The sequence below is a fragment of the Balaenoptera musculus genome, chromosome 12 (genome assembly GCF_009873245.2).
Source record: "Balaenoptera musculus isolate JJ_BM4_2016_0621 chromosome 12, mBalMus1.pri.v3, whole genome shotgun sequence".
Taxonomy (NCBI): Eukaryota; Metazoa; Chordata; class Mammalia; order Artiodactyla; family Balaenopteridae; genus Balaenoptera; species Balaenoptera musculus.
In genome coordinates, this window is record NC_045796.1 from 21,601,383 (window position 1) to 21,620,089 (window position 18,707).

General features: G+C 40.7%; 1 protein-coding gene across 7 annotated transcripts in view; it reads right to left on the reverse strand.

The window, feature by feature from the left end:
* The window catches only part of PHACTR2 (phosphatase and actin regulator 2), a 262,820-nt gene that overhangs the window by 40,058 nt on the left and 204,055 nt on the right, over window positions 1–18,707 (reverse strand). For 3 of the 7 annotated variants that reach the window (XM_036871320.1, XM_036871324.1, XM_036871318.1), the window contains exons 3-7: window positions 15,604–15,684; window positions 10,676–10,834; window positions 4,548–4,787; window positions 1,938–1,949; window positions 299–833 (exon numbers count right to left, since the gene is read on the reverse strand). In XM_036871320.1, coding sequence (XP_036727215.1) covers window positions 299–833; window positions 1,938–1,949; window positions 4,548–4,787; window positions 10,676–10,834; window positions 15,604–15,684 — 1,027 coding nt within the window. The remainder of the gene's footprint in view (window positions 1–298; window positions 834–1,937; window positions 1,950–4,547; window positions 4,788–10,675; window positions 10,835–15,603; window positions 15,685–18,707) is intronic. The other 4 variants (XM_036871319.1, XM_036871321.1, XM_036871322.1 and 1 more) reach the window with 2 other exon arrangements.

Sequence of the window (18,707 nt, forward strand, 5' to 3'; positions counted from 1 at the left end):
AAATGAATCTGAAAAAGAATATGTATACACACACACATATACATGAATCACTTCATTGTACACCTGAAACTAACACAACATTAGAAATCAACTATATTTCAATTAAAAAAACCAAATCAATGGTTGGATTACAGGTGTGCTTACCTAACATTACCTGACAGGTGTGCTTACCTAACTAGATTACATTATAAAAGAAACTAAAGTAGGCTCCTTCATTGCCAGCAGAGGGATTTAGTGATCTTTACTACCCAGCTTCATAGGAATACAGATAGAATATGGGGCTTTTGTGCCGACTCACCATTTTGCATTTTCTCTGCTAACACTTGAGCCAGTGCCTGAGTGGCCAGTGGTGCTGTCTGTCGCCTCTTCAGTCCAGAGAAGCTGACTTGGGTCTAAGGCAGGGACGGGCAGTTCGGCTCCGTTGCTGACCAGGACGACAGGAGTGTCTGAGGCAACAATGCTCTGCTCCTCCAGAGGGGGAGGAGGGGTGGGGGGAGGAGGTGCTGGAGCCACAGCGGGCGGAGGGACTGCGGACTTGGGTTTGCCTGCGGTCTGCTCCTCGGTGCCGGGGGCAGTCTGCTCGGGTTTGAGACTCGCCACCCTGGTCTCCGAAGGCTCTCCTTTAAGGTCAGATATGCCAGAAGTGGTTGCATCTGAGGACGGTCGAGACGTTGTCTGCTTGCCAGTTTTTTTCTTGCCCTTTGTGATTCCTACCATCCCTGTTTTGCTAGAAACTGTCTCCTTTGAAGCTTTAGGACGAGATGAGGTGGAGGAAGTAGATGGTGAAGCTGTTGCTTTGGAGCCAGTTGTTTTTCTTGAATGAGAGGAACCAGCTAAAGTAGAGAGATTTTGCATTAAGCGTCAAAGAAGAGAACACTTTTTAAATAAACTAACCCAGTTGCAATCATCAATGACCATGTTCCCTTTAAACTTTACAAATCTGTCTGAATAAATGCATAAAGGGAAACAGGCTAATGATAATAATGGTCTTGTTTTCTGCCCCCTCCTTGCCTCCAACCGAGGAGCAGTGATGCTTGAGGCCAAACCCTGAGGGACAAGCGTCCTCTGTCCACTCCCCCCTCCAGTCTTTAGCTGAGCCAGCCGAAGGGAAATCCTCACCTCCTTGCCCTGTGGGTCACCTGAAAAAGTCCCTGTATGCTCCAAAGAAGGGACATTACAGCGTGTAGAGGGCAGACACCAGCAGCTGTCTGGGTATAGTACAAGGTTACTCCCATCACAAACTGTACATGTTCTATGATGCCTTTCTGGGAATGGAGTGGCCCACATTCAGAAGATGCTGGAGTATACACCACCAGCTCCTTTCTGGCCGAAAGCAAATTTACTCATCTTAACTGCTGAAAGAGCAAACTCCAAACTAGCTCTCCCCAATGGCTGTAGAGAAGCTTGCCACCCTGCCCCATCTACCCAACTGCAGTGATAACGGGGCAGAGGGAAAACCCATGGTCACATATGAAGGACAAGTCTCCTTCAAAACATCAAGAGGCAGAAAAACGTCTTTTTTTTTTTTTTTTTTTTTTACAAAAAATGTGTAAATGGGTAGTGTTTGAATAATCTGAAGGGAAAGAGTATCATTTTCAGAGCTTCTAAAACTGCTTATGTTCCTAGAGGGCCTTCATCAGAGGATGGCCATGGCCATGGCCTGCTTCTGGACAGGACTGCCTTCAACCAAACCATTTTCAGGAAAAAAAAAAAAAAGTTAACTCTCCTTTTCTTTTTGTCATCACAGGAAATACATTTAAACTCCTATGACCTTCATGATCTATACATTTCTCCTAATTGCTTTTTCTGTTACAATGTTGTATATTCCCTCTTTTTCCTGAGGGGTCAAACTATCTTCCACAGAAGAATTAGAAAAATCTTGTTAGTACTGTGGAGCCAATCCACACTGCATACAGATGTTATTTATTGTAATTTACCTCTGGTTATAACTTTATTGAAGTCAGTTGGGAGGGTCAGGAGAGGAAGAACAGATAAAGGAATAGACAGTGAGGTGTACGACTTCACTAACTCTGATCTACTGAAAAAAGGCAGTCTCACTTGGTGACAAAGATGCAGGCTTCAAACAAGTCTCTATGGCTTGGGGGCTTTATTATTTTAGATATCCGTAATTATGAGAATTCCCCTCCCCCATATCAGGGCCTGTCAATGTTTCTTTGAAATAAACAATCTTTATTTGCTTATTGGACAAACGTATTAAGCATACTCCTACAATCTAAGTCCATTCCAAATTTACCTTTCACAACCAAGATGCTAAGGACTTGCTGTCTAAACATGTTCAGTTATTTCTTGGGGAAACTGAACAGAATCTTTTCCACACATCAATTCTAATAATTTTTTCTTGTAGAAAAGTCTTTTTGTTTTTCTAACAGCAAAGTTAACTTCAGCCTTGCTTAAGGAAAAAGACAATTTTTTAGGCCTAGAGTGCAAATTCAAGCCATGTTACTATATTTCTCTTTTAAGTGTCGTCTAAAATGAGGATTTTGCTGAAATGTTCCTTAAGTTACCTTGAATTATAGCCATGGCTAAAAAAGAAATGCCACCTCTCCTCAGTTAAATACTTTTGTTGTTAACACAGGGTGTAACGAGAAAGAAAAAAAATATGAGATGTTACTTCACTAGCGAAGCAGGCGAATGTGCCAACCTGCTGTCTGGTGATCTGGAGGTCTACACTAACTTAGTAACAGAGGAAGAATCTGAACCAATAAATTTTTTTAAGAGATTAAATGTCTGACTGAAAATTCAGGAGTGACATTTGAAGTAACTTTTCCAGAAGGTCAACTTTATTCAAATAAAACAAAGTTACCATGTAGAAAGTTCTAAATGGTTACAAATGGAATATGAGTGGGATTCTGAAGGAGTCACTATTTGATAAAAAAAGATCCTTGCACGCTGGGCTTGTTGGTGGACTTCAAGGCAACTCCTGTTTCTCTGTGATAACCTGAGAACAGCTACCTTCTTCACACTAAGCGCCAGCTGGGCCTCTTTTAATACAATGGATAACACGACTGTACTTTCCTCTAAGGAACATCATAAGTCTATAAAAAATCTTCAAGTAAAATATCTGGAAATAACTCCAAATCCCTCATGAAAGCTGTCACCTGCCCTGGTGTTAATCACCAGCTTTCTTCTGAGAGAAGTAAGAGAGAGGACAAGCCGAGTCAACCGTGACCTGCTGCCACATGGGGCGTGAGGAAGTGGGTCTTCACTCCCAAGGACAGGGTGAGAGTTTGGGGCTTTACTTCAGGAAGTAAGTCGGCACCTGCCTCACTTCAAGCACTGCTCCTGAGGTGTGCTAGGTAGTCTGGGAAACACACACAGACACCAACGAGAACAGACACTGATGTGTGATGGAAGCTGGTCCCTGAGAAAATGGCCTGTAGGCACTGTTGGCAAAGCATTCTGAGATTTTCATTTTAGAGCTTATTAGAAGAGACCCAGACACACAAGGTCAAAGGTGGTAGACAGGAACACCAGGACAGAGACATCTATTTGCATTCTGAGTTCTGTCATACTGTCACCTAAGCCACACTCTGAATCTGAGCATTATGGGTATAAATTATAAGGGGGAAAGATTAATACCAAGGCATATCCTGGTAGCTGGTTTTGAGAAAGTCGCTGCTGATTTTAAGGAAAATAAGGTTTGCTATAACACAGGAGAATTTGTATGCATGTGTTAATGGGAAAAAGATGCTCAGCATGTGTATTTGGAATAATATCCTTTTAAAGGTTGGATGACAGGAGAGGCTTCTTTATTCCACTTCACTAGAATGGGGGCTCCACTTTGCATTAAGCATATCTGATGTGAAAGGAAAGCTGGACACACATGACATGAAGTGATGTAATCACCCAAATATCCCCCGGTGATTTGCAGTCACAGCTTGTAATCGCTCCACTAGATGCTTTCCCTTGTAACACATTGAAGTCTATGAGGTTGGGAAGGGGGCACTGAGCATGTAACTTCCAACTCTGCTGAGCAGTTGTGACTCCAGTAGAGAGTGGTGGCATGGAGCACTGAGTGATATGAACCCTTTGTCATTTGTCAGTAGAGAGATGACTATAAGGTTTAAGACATTAAGATCCAGCAAATATGTCAAAGATGTAAGCATCATGTTTTTATGTGCAAACTTAAGATATTTTGAAAGAAAACCCAAGCCAAAGAGCCACCCATAAACTCAAATAGGCAGGCCAGCTGATGTCTAAATAACGTCAGATCACATCATCGCTATTCATCAGGCAGACTACTCCCTGTATCCTTCTACTGGGTTTTGTGCAGATAGTGGATATGCAGGATGAAAGACGTCTATTCACCCTAAACCTAACGAGGTGAATGGATCAAGTGGTTGACTTTTCTTTGGTAGAGACAGCAACAAAGGAATCTCCTGGGCATTCTCTGTGTCAAAGCTGAATCCACTGGTGTTACAACCTAAGACAGCAGACACCAAAAAGGCCATCATTCCTAGAAGAAGAAATCAGCCCCACCCCAGAGCCAAGCACCCTAGACTCAACCCCACAGAGGGCATACTCACCAGCCTCTCGGGTTGCATTTCGGCTTGTTGGCTTGGGTGGAGGGACGGGGGCCTGCTTACCAGGAGCCTTGGTAATTTTTTTAATAGGAGGCACTTCGTCACCCTTGGGGCTGGCCCCAGCAGCGGCCCCTTTTGGAGGCACAGGTGTTTTTTTGGGCTTAGGTTTGGGTTTAGGCTTAGGAAGAGCTGGAGGAGGCGGAGCAGGAGCTGCCGGTGTTTCAGAGTGGTTTTCAGTGTTCTCTACAAATGAGAAAGTGAACAGAAGCAGACTGATACGGACACACACCATACACACCATATAAACAGGAGGAGCAAGACACGGTGCAACAGTGATACAAACATGCAGCTGCTTGGCCCCTGGGAACCAGTGGGGTTCTGCACCAGAGAGAGTGAAGCTTGGGGTAAAGAAGATCAAAGGCTAAAAGCCAAACTAGGGTGTGCTCTCCAGGTCCAAAAATCACTCCTGTGATAAAATAAGACTGCACAAGTGACTGTGATGAAGTTAAGTTCAGGGTGAGCGTAAATGTCCACCACCAGGGGCTGACACCAACCTTGAACCGGTGGTTGCTGGACGATGATGTGGGCGTGAGTGCTAAGTTTTTAACCAAACGGAAGGACTCCAAGAGCGGCAGATCAGCGCGTTACACACACCGCCACAGGGTGAGGCTGACAGCACAGCAATGGCTGGACTCAGAGTTACCCTTCACTGAGGGACTTTCTCAGGAGAACTCAAGCCCCATCAACCTGAACGGGATCTGTGCTCCGTCTCTGTCTCATAGTGGTCAAAAATCAATAATTTTCTAAGCTAAGGGAGACTCTCTAGAATCTGGTACAGGAAGCACAATGCACTGAAGAATAAACTATTTTCTATTATTAAAATTTTCTCAAGTTCTCCCAGGGCACTAGGGCAGCTTCCTGTTTTACAATAACTTCCTCTGGCCTTTTCAAACCGTGTCACAACTGTAGGTACTGGAGGGTGCAGAAACCAAAAAAAATATCAAATTTGTTTTGTAGTGTACACGCAAGTAATGAGTTTAAAAAGATAAACGTTAAAATTCATTTAAAAAAATCATACCTAAGAACAGAAGCCTCACACAAGATTTTGCATAACTAGAGTAGTATTAGTTTCTCATTTTAAAAAGTGGGGATGCTGAACGTTCATCCACGTAGTCACATCCTTATCTTTTCTAATTGTGACTAGTTAAAATTAAAATACACTTTGGGTCCGAAGAGCTAAGCAGCATTTCAAAATGGAACACAACAAAAAGCGTAAGACAGCGTTAAGACAAGACTGAGCCTTTACTGAATATGTTCTTCTATTATCCAATGACCAAGAAAGGATTTTAATATTGGAATGCATCACATTTTACTATTTCTTTTGTTTCATTTCTCATCCCAGTGAGTGTGAAGTGAGGACTCCTCCTCTTTTTTTTTACATCTCCATCATTCTACATGTATAACTACCATAAAAATGATTGAAATTTCAGTATGTAATGAATAAAACTTTTCTTTTACCTTCCCTCAGTCATGCAATCCACCCCAGTCACTGCAGCCCAAACGGACTCCTGAACTTGACTGTACTCATTATCTGAGCTACTTAGTCAACATTTATCAGAGGCTACTTGGTATGTTTGCCTTTCTGTTTATATATCTTGTCTCTTCAACTAAGCTGCTTAGCATCTATAATACAGGAGTGGCGCTCCTAACCCACCAGGTCTGAACCACAAGGCCACTATACCGCAAGAGTCAGAGTTGAGAACAATACAAGTTGACAGTCACTGAGAACATTTTATTTTAATGTAAAACATACAAATGTACATTTGCTAGTCTTTCAACTTAGGTTAGAGGCCTGTTCTTTAAGTACATCTTTGTACCTTTAGCCCCTGGCATAATGGAGATCCACCAATAACACCATCCGTGGTGAGAGCCAGTCACAGGGATCTGCACCATTTGGTATCTTAATTCTCTCTCCTGCTACGAAGCCTCACATCTCTTATCCTCTGCCTTCATGGCATATTACTGAGGGATCTTTTTTCTGTCTGCCTAAGGTTTTTAAATTCCAAAGAGTCCAGCTTCTGAGTTTGGGAAGGAGATGGTTCACTCTATGACAGCTGGAAATGACAATTCCTACTGGGTTGAGAATGTACACACTACACGCAAACTTCCAGCTACTCTTGGAGAAGCATGGTCCACTCCTCCCTCCTCTGTAAATTCTATCAATTATCTGTGTGTGTTTGCCATATGGCCATTGTTTATATTTACTCTGCAGTGATTCCTAACGGGTGTATGTGTGTGTGTATGTGTGTATGCGTGCACGAGCACACGCACGCAAACAGTATACTTTTCTGGCTAAATTATAAACTGCTTTTGTCTGAAATTTTATATTCCATCAAGCACGATGCTCTAAACATTATGTCTATTCAGTGAATGTGACTGATCAGCTGGTAGTTATTAACACACACACACACACAAACACACACATCCGTGGGAAGTGAACTCTTGTATCTGGGAGATAATGAATAACGTCAAGAGGTATTTTTTACTCTTAGCATACGATCTGAAGAAAAGACATAAACTGATAGTGTAGAGGAGTATTACCTTTTCAAGAGGAGGTTAAGAAAGGGCTGCCTATGCACTCTGGCTTGATGAGGATACTACATCTCATAACAATGGTCTGGAGGTGAGCTAATGACTACATTTCCAAATGTGCCTCCTTCCACCACATGGAGAGTCGAGTCCAACAACACTTAGAGCAAATCTGAGAACTGCAGGCGGCCTTCACTTTGCCTAGAATGCACTTGCCCCCATTCCTCTCCTTCGTCTGACTGCATCCTTCTCATCTCCTCCAGGTCTCGGTTTGGAAATATCTTCCTCTAAGACCCAATGTTGGTCCCACTTGCAAGCTCCCTGGTTTGCTGTCCTCGGGCCTCCCAGAGCACTTTGTGTCTTGTATTACAATTGCCTGTGTACATGCTGGTCTCCACATAGGTCACGATCTGCTTGAAGGCAAAGGCCGTTTCTTATGCACAGTGTGCTCTTTCCCCGGCCCCCATGGCTGACCTTCATGCTCACGTGGGGAACAAATGCAGGTAAGATACTTGTTACTTCATGGAAAGCCCTCTACAATGACTCAACAGAAATAATATCAGATACTTTTCAGATTTCTCATATTTAATACCAAGCTATATTTAACAGATTGCAGATCAGTTTTTCTGCTACTTATATATTTATTGATAAGGAATAATGGGAGACTAAGAGGCCCGAAGGCCTTCGGGAAAAAGTTTCCAGTGTTAGGCAGGAGAGGCCCAAGACCACCACCCTAACTCAGAATCAGGTGCCCTCAGGAGCCCCAGGAACACCACGTGTCCTAGGTATAGAACCTGCCCCCAGAGTAGTGGGAAGGCCACTTGACATTTGTTTTGTTTGCTTTGACGCTGATGTTTCAAATATTAAAGTACTGACATGCTGTCTCAAAAAGAGATACAAGCATCTAGGATGGTTATGTGATGTGGTTTTGCAAATATAACCAGTTAATATATGAAATGAAGTTCTTGGGTAAGTTGACTTAATGCAAAAGGAAGGGGCACACTGCACCCCAAAATAAAGGGTAAACTGAGAACATGGGAGAGTAGATTTGCACGGTAGTAAGTTCGAATAAGAAGTGAGATCAAAAGAGGAGCAGAGGTAAGAGTAACTCTTAAGCTGTTTTTTCAGTATTAAATGGTGTCTTTCCAGAGCAATGAATGGTTTGTTTATAAGATATTTTCTGTGTACCATGATACTCCATGATGTTAGTCAGGAGTGACATTCTTTTTACTGTCAGGAAGTGGTTTCCATACCAAATGCTTCCCCTCACTCAGGGTGGCTCCAGCGGGGGCACTGTCTACACAGTGAGAGGGAGGCTCCTCTGTCTTATTAGTGCTGGGGCACCATGTCCAGCCTTTCCATCTCCTTATGTACAGACCAGCCAAGCAAGATGCTATCTCGGACCTTATTTGACCAAAGAGAACTGAATGTACTAATCCGAAGGAAAAAATAAGAAAACAAAAACATCTCTCAAATATCCATGAACCTATGAAGTCTGCCATTTTTTTGGAACATCAGGCCTGCTGGTTTAATTAACATAAAACTGTCAGCAACTTTTTATTAGGCTGATAAGGGAAATACGGCCTTTGAAGTCTGTCCAGTGCACTGACTGACATTCCGCACGGACCAGGCAAGCACCAGAGATGGCACTGTTACATAAAGAAGGATGTGGTTTTGAATGTGAAAAGGCTGTACCAGGGACAAAGCACAGATGGATTTGAAATTTAACAGTGTGGTGAGACAGGACAGTTGGACTAAAAAATAAAAAAGTAAAAAAAGAAATCACTGCATTTCAACTGAAACCTCTTAAACTCTATTCAGTTCTGTTTTCTCTTATGTTCCAGGAATATTATCATTAAAAATTTTAGTTAATTTCTCATAATCAGTTCTGAGAAATCAACTAACATGATCTTAAGCATAACCAGAGCCCTTCAATGGAAACACTAAGTAAAGCCCCATGAGTACCATACTTAATATGGAATAAAGCAAAATAATAAATTTCCAACAGATTATTAATAGAGGCTTCTAAAATTTTCAAAGGCTAATTTATATTCAAATAATAAGAGGTTATGGACTTCCTGAGAAGACGATTTTAAGTTGTGTCTGTCAAATGTTCTTTTGTTCCCTTTGCCTTTGGAGGATTTGGATCAAGAACAGAGGAAGAGAAGTTTCCTTCCAGCAATTTCTAAGAGTTCTCAAAATGCCTAGAGAGCCCAAACTAGGTTTGACAAATTTATGCCATCCAACTCAGAGGCAGGCATTATGGAAAAACAGCCTGTTTTCTGAGGATTCATTTCCATGCAGCAGGAAATCATCTAGAATCTCCCAACAAAGCATTACCTTACGGGGGTTTCAGTTCAGGTTTGCATAAGTAAGAGGCTTGGGGGTTCCTGCAACCGTGATAGGAATGGTATGGCGATGTAGTCAATCAGTGACCAGGAACTTGTGAATGTCCTGGGGGGTCCTTGATAGACAAATACTTTGCAGTTTCTGCAATCTACCATAGTATTTCACTTTGGAAACCGAAGTCTCTGAAGAAGCCTTCAGGGAATGGCATAATTGCCTCTGGCATATTTTGAAATTTCCAATTGCACAGACAAATAAATCATGGAGCGGAGGTTATGGCCATTCCAGCAACCAGAATCCCCGGCATTACTGGGAACTATTCCTGGGTCTCCCAGAAATGTCTGAACCTGGACCAGAACTTACAGTGTTGGGTGTGCGGATGCCACCACCCAAGCTCCCACTTCTAAAGAGATAATGCTGGGCTAAGCGAGCCATCAATAGTTATGCTATTCCTCCAAGCTGAGCTGCTATAATTTGAAAGTAACCAGCAGAGAAAGATGTTCAGACTGCTGGCTTTTTTTTAAAGATACTGAGGGGCTTCCCTGGTGGCGCAGTGGTTAAGAATCCACCTGCCAATGCAGGGGACACGGGTTCGAGCCCTGGTCCGGGAAGATCCCACACGCCACAGAGCAACTAAGCCCGTGTGCCACAACTACTGAGCCTGCGCTCTAGAGCCCGCGAGCCACAACTACTGAGCCACGTGCCACAACTACTGAAGCCTGCACGCCTAGAGCCCAAGCTCCGCAACAAGAGAAGCCACTGCAGTGAGAAGCCCGCGCACCACAACCAAGAGTAGCCCCCGCTCGCTGCAACTAGAGAAAGCCCGCATGCAGCAACGAAGACCCAATGCAGCCAAAAATAAATAAATAAAATAAATAAATTTTTTAAAAAAAGATACTGAGAAAAAGCTCCTGAGGAAAGGATAACATTCCCAGACATCTCTAATGATAGAAGAGGCCACCCCTTCCGATTCTTACTATTAATTAGCCCCCTTTAATAAAACATTAAATGATGTGCTTATAAAATGGATGTAGCTACCTGAGGAAACCATCCAATTTCTCTTTGCTAGTTATCGTTTCTCTCCTCTTTGTATTTGCAGAACTCCTCTCTACTGGTCTTAGGGTCACTATTTGGAGCCTAAGACCTGCTTCTCAACTTTGAGCTGTAAAAGAATATGGGGTTTCTCTTGATTTTACCTTTCTTATCTTCTGCCTTTTCCTCCAGAGGTGGTGCTTTTTCAGCTACAGAGCCATTACCTTCTTCAGATTTTACTACATTTTCCTCTCGGGTAGATTCCTCTCCGATGGGTATCATGTGCCCGTTTGAATTTTCAAAGTTAACTGTTACATCTCCATCTAAAAATGGGGAGAGAAACACCTAGATGTCTAACTTGATGGCTTTCTTAAAACCAAGTTTTCCAGTTACTAGGACTGTAGGGTTCAGGTTTATGTTTCAGACCTGGGAACCAAATACATCCTGGACTATTTTCACCATGTTTTACTGAATAATTCATTCAAATGAAAGAGCTAGAAAATTCTTAGTCTTGGGGGAAAGCAGCTATGGAGGGAGTATCCAGGAGCCATCTCAAGACAGTTAGGAACGATTAACCTAATTATAAAATATCCCTAGGCAGGAGAGTCCCTCTCTTCTTGGGCTTAGTTTTGGTTGAAGTCAATACTTAGGAGTCTCTTTGTCATTCAGAAACTGACCTGTGAAAAAAGGAATCTGAAAAATGGAATAAACATTTTTAACAAGCACCAAAAACACAAGGTGAATGCAAATACACAAATAACATGAAATGCAACTACACATACAAACGATTAGTGGGAGAATATGAACATTTCCAAGCACCACTGTCTCCAGAATATTACATCCATGACATGTTAACTTTACACAGTAATATAACTGCTACTCTATTCAGGGAAAGATGGTAGTAAGGCTAACTGTATTTTCATTTTCCTATTTATGGAAATATTAAAAGGTACTCAGGGAATTGTCATATATAGCTGACCAGGAAGTCTTTAAGTTGAGCTAATAATAATTTGAAAACATTAGGAAAAAAATGTAAAAAAAAGCAATTACAGGGGAATTTTTAAAAAATCACAACTGAAATTAAAATTTATGTTATCTAAATCACAAATAACTAATTTTAACACCCCTGAATGTTTATAAATTCCTAGGAGTTTCTAAAGTGAGAGAGATTTTGCCAAAACTCTTAATTCAGTAATGCTTGAAATTTTAACTGTAGTTCATATCAGGAAAATTTTTAAGAAGCTGTGCTACCACTGTAAAAGCAAAATTAATGATTTGAAGTTTTTACTCAGCAAACTTGAAGAAATGCATGATTAGAGCTGATTTTATGCAATTTTTGATTAATCTTATTTTGGCAATCATTCTAAAACAGAGACCATCTCCCAAGTTTTCATTAAATATGATTGAATTGCTTTGGCTCAACAATAAAATCCATTGGCCTTATTGACAAAAACAAGCATGGCATTTTAATAAGTAAAATACATGTCACAGAATTATGTCATACTTAAAATGAACAATTGTTCCTTAGTCATGTAACTTCCAAGTACCTATAATCCGATTCCTGTATAAAACTAAAATAGACAATAATTGAAGGCAATGCCATTGCAAGTAGTTCTCAACTATTTCAATAAAATTAAGGTAATGATTTTTTAAAGACTATACAACAAACCAAAAAGAAAACAAAAGATTCTTAGTTCTTATTACTGGACCCCAAGAAATTTGCTAGTAAAAAAAAGAGGGAGGGGAGACACAATATAATGTCCAGGTACTGGATTCAGAAAAACAAAAAATAATATAAGAACGGAAAATTCCAGACAAAATAGAAAACGACTTCTTTATATAAAAATCCTCAATTTTTAGGTAACCCAAATATAAATTTACCTTTGTTTTCTATGACTTTAGTTGGTAATGAAAACATGTTGAAATCATGTTAATGACAATTTAATTGTTTTAACCATTATTACATTAAAAATTCTTTAGTAGACTAAATAACTAATTTTTAAAATTCAGAACAAAAAACCTAGAGAGAAAATTAAATAATTGTGGGCACAAGAAGAAATTGGATTATCACATGATAGAAAGAAATAATCAACAATGTAGAAAGATACTTACTCTGAGATATAAAGCTAAAGTATAGGAAATAATAGAAAAAGGAGTCATGTTTGTAATAAATATGGAATTCAAGAATAAAACAGAGGAGAACTGAAGTTATTATTAATTAATTTGTGTGTGTATTGAAAAGGTTTTCTAGTTTTGCGTATTATTTTATCAGTAGAATTAAAATAAGTTAAGTCCTTGATATAGTTTATATATGTAAGTAAAATACAAGCTCAGCAAAGGAAGGCAAGACAAGATGTTGAGCCAGGCTGCAGGTTACAGTAAGATGTGCCCACTCCAAGTCTTACAGGAGCATTTGTATGCAAAGGAAGGAGAAAACTCAGACAAGAGTTGTAAGCTTAAAGTAAACCAAGAGATAAAGCACACAGAAATAAGTGGTTAAATAAGAAGCATGAGAGTATTTGAGGGATTTCCCTCTTTCTGGTAAACTGGTACATTGGGGATACAGTTAACACAGGAACAGAGACAAGAAGAAAATCATGTAAGAACAGAAGTTGAGTGACTCATTAGAAGGTTAAAGAGGACACCATGGGGGAAAAAGAAAGGAGGCTGTTATGCAGGCAGAAACATCTACATGCCTTCATGTTAAAGCTAAGGGAAAAGATGGAAGGTAAGAACCAGAAGATGACTAAACTTGGACCAGACCATGGACTTCTCAGGAGAGAAGGCCAATCACTGAATTTTTAGATTGAAGTTAGATCTTGGCGTAAAAAAGGTCATCTAAAAGGAATAATAATAGCTGGGAGTGAAGGTATGGGGTGGAATGGGATGAGGTCAAATCCAGGGTAGCTGGCAGGATTTTAAAAGTCTATTTGGCTCACTGAATAAAGGGCATAATTGACAAGCACTGTCAAGAGCTAAGACAAGGTCAAGAACATCAAGGCAAAGAATGAACCTTCACTGGCAGAAGAGAGGAGGTGTTCACCAAGCACAGCAGCTTCCAGTCTCTGGCGAGAGCTGGAAACAGACCGAAATTCTCAAGATAATTGTTTTTGGAAAAATGACAGAAAACTATTTTCCCCAGCCCTTGGCTGAAGGTGGGGAAGGGCTCTATTTACAATAAGCCTCACTGGGAATTTCTAAGTATTTGGTAATTTCTGTAGTTCTATATAGGGACCATGCAAAAAGTAGAAAGTAAGACTCAGTAATTGATGACTTCCCAAACATTAAACCTATACTACACTATGTTTAGGTTAAAGACTGTTTTGTTATTTTATGTTTTAAAACTTTTAACGTTTGGTCTGCAAACATTAAATACAAAGATCCAATAGAGTCAGATTTCTGGAAAGTAAGTATATGAAATTGTAATCCATCTTGTAAATAGTTTAACAGATTAGGCAAAATAAAACCAAGCAATGTTAAGCATTTCTTTCAGCTGACCACTGACTGCCACTTGTCTTTAGAAAAAGTAAACACTTTTCTAGCTATAATTTTTAATTGGGTAAAAAAAGAGGCCTTTAGTCTCTAACTTTAATACTCATTAACAGTTTTGATCAGAAATTTTTCCTTATTTTCCTTTCTTTGAAAAGGTTTCCAAATAAAGGATACCAAAACACGGCACTGGCCCACGCTATAAAGGTGATCGCCCAGCATTGAGCTTTTAGTGGACATGTAATTTCTCTGCCGTCTCCAGGGAGATTAGGGAGGAAGCAAACTTTGATACCAGTAGCAAGCCCACCTTCAAGTACAAAAATGTTAAGGATGTACATTTTTTATTTCTAAAAGTCCCAGGAAGGAAATGAATAGCTTCAAGGTAATAGAAAATTGGGGACTACTTTAAGTTCATTCATAAAATGGAGTGAGAAAAGTACAATAAATAAAATACCTAAAATTTTGAGGGCTCAAGAAAAATGGCAGTATTCACTCCAGACGTCCCTATTTTCTCTGCAGGAGTAAAATAGTAAAGCATCTCCTAGCTCCTTCTAGAATATTCAGATGTTGGGAAAAGCGTGGCATTTGGATTTACAAATAGTGCATGCCAAAAGAGGTTAAGCTCTTTGCAAGGAATATATATCAGGAAATGAGAAGAACTATTATTTCAATTCCAAATCAACAGCATTTTATTTGTGCCTATAAAAGCACAATAATAATATTTTACCCCAGTAAATGTTTGGAGGGGTGGGGTGAGGAAAGGCATGAGGTAAGTCAGCAATGTTGCAACAAAAATTTCCTTTAGTTTTATAGTAGTGGGAGCAATGAAAATCATTCAGTATTATTTATTTGGAGAAATAACCATCTTGGTATTTCTTTTGAGGGTCTATCTCAGTTTCTATCTAATCCTTGTCTTTTTGAGCAAGATTCCCCCTTGGGAGGATAGAGGAAAAAAGGGAAGAAGATTAGAGGTAGGGGAAAAAACACTTGGAAATAATAATTGTTAGTGATATGGTGAGAGAGAGCTAGATTCAAAGAAATGAAAAGAGAACAATGCTGGGAAAATTACTTGAGAGAACACATAAAGCAGATTAATTTAATTTGCCCATTAATCCTTATTGACTGTACATTTGAGTGTATTACAGAGTATAAAGGACGAGAGGTCTGTTTACCATCTCTTTTCTCTCTCTTTTCTTTTACTGGTAGACTTAAGAAACCAAAAGGCATGAGCCAAGCTAAAACTTTGCATTTACTTAAACAATTGAGTTTACTTGTATAGACAGATTGAAGCTCAAGAATAGAGAATGAATCATGTAAGCATTTGTATCTTATCTGTATCTCCTGCCACAGAGTAGCTTTGTAAAGCTTTAGGTTTAGGGTGTCATATGGTGAAGGACTCACCAAAAAGGTCATTGAATTTCTTCTCTAGAAAAACCTTAGATTCTCTGCAGCCCACAAAGGCATTGTGAATTAAAGCAAGATTCTCAGAGTGTGGTACTTTATTTCCCAAAGACCATGATCATCTTAAATTTCAAAAGAAAATGAAAGAAAGACCAAAGAAGGAAGGATCAAATTATTTTAAATGTATGATTAATTTCCTCACCTTGATCAGGCAATTCCTTAAGAACTCCCCTTCTTATCAGCTCCTCTCTACTTTGTCTTGTAGAAATCTTCCTTTCTAATACTTTTAAAAAGAATAAGCACAAGTAAGAATCAAGTCATTGCTTAAAATAATTACGAAAAACATTTCAAGTAGAATTGAGCATATTCATTCTGTTGACTTAAGGGCTCAAACCCCAGTTTTTCTGGTTGCCTAGCAAACCACGTGATTGGAATCAACATAATTAGGACAGGGCAAATAACCCCAGCCCAAGACCTGAAGCTCAGCCACTGTGCCTCGTCTTCCAAATAACGGAATGTGGCCAAGAATCCAGACACACTATCCCGTATCAACTATGGAGCACCAAGGCTACTTCTCACTTGGAAATACTCCTTTCTTTAGTAATGATGCATTCTAAAACACAGGCTTCTATGAATGTGCAATGTATGAATGTACTTACATGGAAAACAAACTTTCAGTAGACACTCAGGTAACTCATCTGAACCCCAGACAGAAGGGACTACTTTTCTAGTGTTTTCTTTCTCACATCATCTACTACAAAAGTCCAACATTTCTGTAATTCTTTTCCCTGCCATACCCACAAGTTCTAGAGTGTTCTGGTGTATCCCCTGACAAATCCCAAGTCTTGGGAGGATGGAGTTAATTCATGTTTTCATAGTATGTGAAGGAATGGGAATCTCAACACTGATTCTTTCTTCTTCTGGAAGAAACTAAATTCCTGGTACAACTTCAGAACGAAGTTTAGGAGCTCAGGGTGGGACTTCAGTAGTATTCACCTTTTATGTCTATAATATTAGTTCCTAAAGCCTACATGTCTATATGACCACTAGTTCCATTCCCCACTTTCAAGGGCCAAGAAGGTGGTATGACAGGGTCATACCATCTTCTAATCCTTTGAGCCAACATTCCTCAAAGTGCATTCTGCCAAACTCTATTCCCTCTGGATGTCCTGTTCAAGAAAGCACCTTGACACCTAAAACAGGGCCAGAGAAGGGATCTACCTAGGGTTCTTTGGGGAAAAGGAAAGATACATTGGTGGAGAGTAGGTATGCACAGTAGGACTAGATTCTGACCCCCCCCCCCTAAAATTCCTACCCCTGGCTTCATAATTTGCAAATCCTAAAGTCACCCTGGACAACATAATTTCAAGACCTAAATGAAACCCCATTGCCCCAAGCCACACCCTCACACATACTGAGAACGTGTTTTTTTGGGGGGTGCTCCAGGTGGCCTGAAGCTAGGACACTGGGTGGGGGAGGGAGGGACGTGCCTTGGACCAGCAGCTTTGTATTAAGCGATGACATGAGCCCCAGAATAGCAACACTTAGTCTCTTAAAGAAACTGGATTTTTCCCCCCTTTCTGATAACTAGGAATTATGTATCTTGGTTGCCAGAAAAGTCAGAGAAAAGCTTGATATTTACCATAGATTTCATATAATTCATGGATGAAATCTGTTTCCTCCTTCTTAGTGAGTGACCTGACTTCATTTATATTTTATGTATAGCATATGTGTACTCTTTGTTCTAAGTTTTGTCCAACTTTTTTTTTTTGGTTAGACTCAGAATGTAAACAAACAAGAAAATGAATGAATGAATGAATGAGTGAGTAAATGAATGAAAGGTCAAAAGAATGATACTGAACATCTCATTGGTTCACTTGGAGACACACACAGAAACCCCACGCCCCTTTAGGTCACTCACCCAGCCCCACTCTCCACCACCCCTTGCAGAAGCAAGTGACAACAGCTCACTGAAATGTTGGCGATTTCAACAGACAAAGTTACCTGGGTATGGGGGGCCAGCAGGAGCTGTTCTTTTATGGGAGCTCTTTTATGTAAAAAGAGTACTGTTGATTAAAGGCAGCTTCAACGTGTTCAGGTTTTGTCAAAGAGGAGAGAACCCCGGTCAGCACAGGAAGCCAAACAGCACCACCCACAATGACACTGGGGCACTGCGGAGATTGTGTGAGGGGTTCAGTAGGACCCTGACCACTGCAGTCTCACGAGATTGTAGGACCCATTCACGCCTGACTGGGCCTCCAGGGGGAGCAGGCCTCTGAGACCTCTCACAGCGGGATCTCAGCCCCTACTCCTGGGGGTGGGCCCAGAGACCCCCAGCTGTGCTGCACTAAGCTTGAGGCTGCAGGCGCCACTGGGCACGGGATGAGCCCACGTCCTGGGAAACTGAAGGCACTGCCTATTCAGAACACAGTCACTGTGGCTGTCTGCCCCTGGCTCTTAGGAAACAGAGCTTCTAATTGTCTGCTCCTCCGGTAAAGTGGCCTAAAACACAAAATAGTTGTCACAAGTCTTGGATGCTAGTTCCAGAACTTCCACGGCCAGTTGTGTGATGTTGGGAACTCTTCAAGTTCCAGGGCCCCTGACCCATTATCTGTAAATCAAGGGATGAGATTCAATGGCCGCTAAAGGACAGGTGGTCCAGCTCAAATAGTGGGTGATCCTGGATCATTAATCAAGGCCATTCTGTAATCTCTGCTTTGGGCACCTTTTAAAAGCTTTCATATTTGAACTTAAAAAAAAAAAATTATCAGAGAGCCCGAAAATATCCCCTTGTTTCTGCCGTTCCATTATGGATCCCAGAGGATGCTTTAGTTTAGTATTAAGTTTTCTGTTGCTTTAGTTCTAACTTAATCTCAGCTAAAAATCCCTCCTCTTTCTTCCATGTAAATACTAGAGCTAGACCTCGGCAGCTTGGCTTCCTGCCAAGAATCAAACTCCACTGCTTTGTTCTTTTGCTCTACCTCCTATAAAGGGGCCCTGATAGGAAAATGCCTTTGGCTATTTGTTTGGTCTTTGGCTGAGGGCATTTTTAACACATAATGCAGATAACTGTGTCCTGGGCCAAGGAGAACAAACTGCAGGCAACTAAGCATGGAAGGTATGCTGTCAAGGCACCAAGTTCCAACCACCGTACTCCCAGAACAAGTATCTCACTCTTCATCTTTTAAAATATGTGCCTCATGTTTACAGAGTGTCTGTGTGTTTGCAGAACACGTTCACTGGACACTTTTTCATGGGCTCAGAAGTGTTTTGCATTGGAATGAATCTGCAAGGTCATTCTAGTCC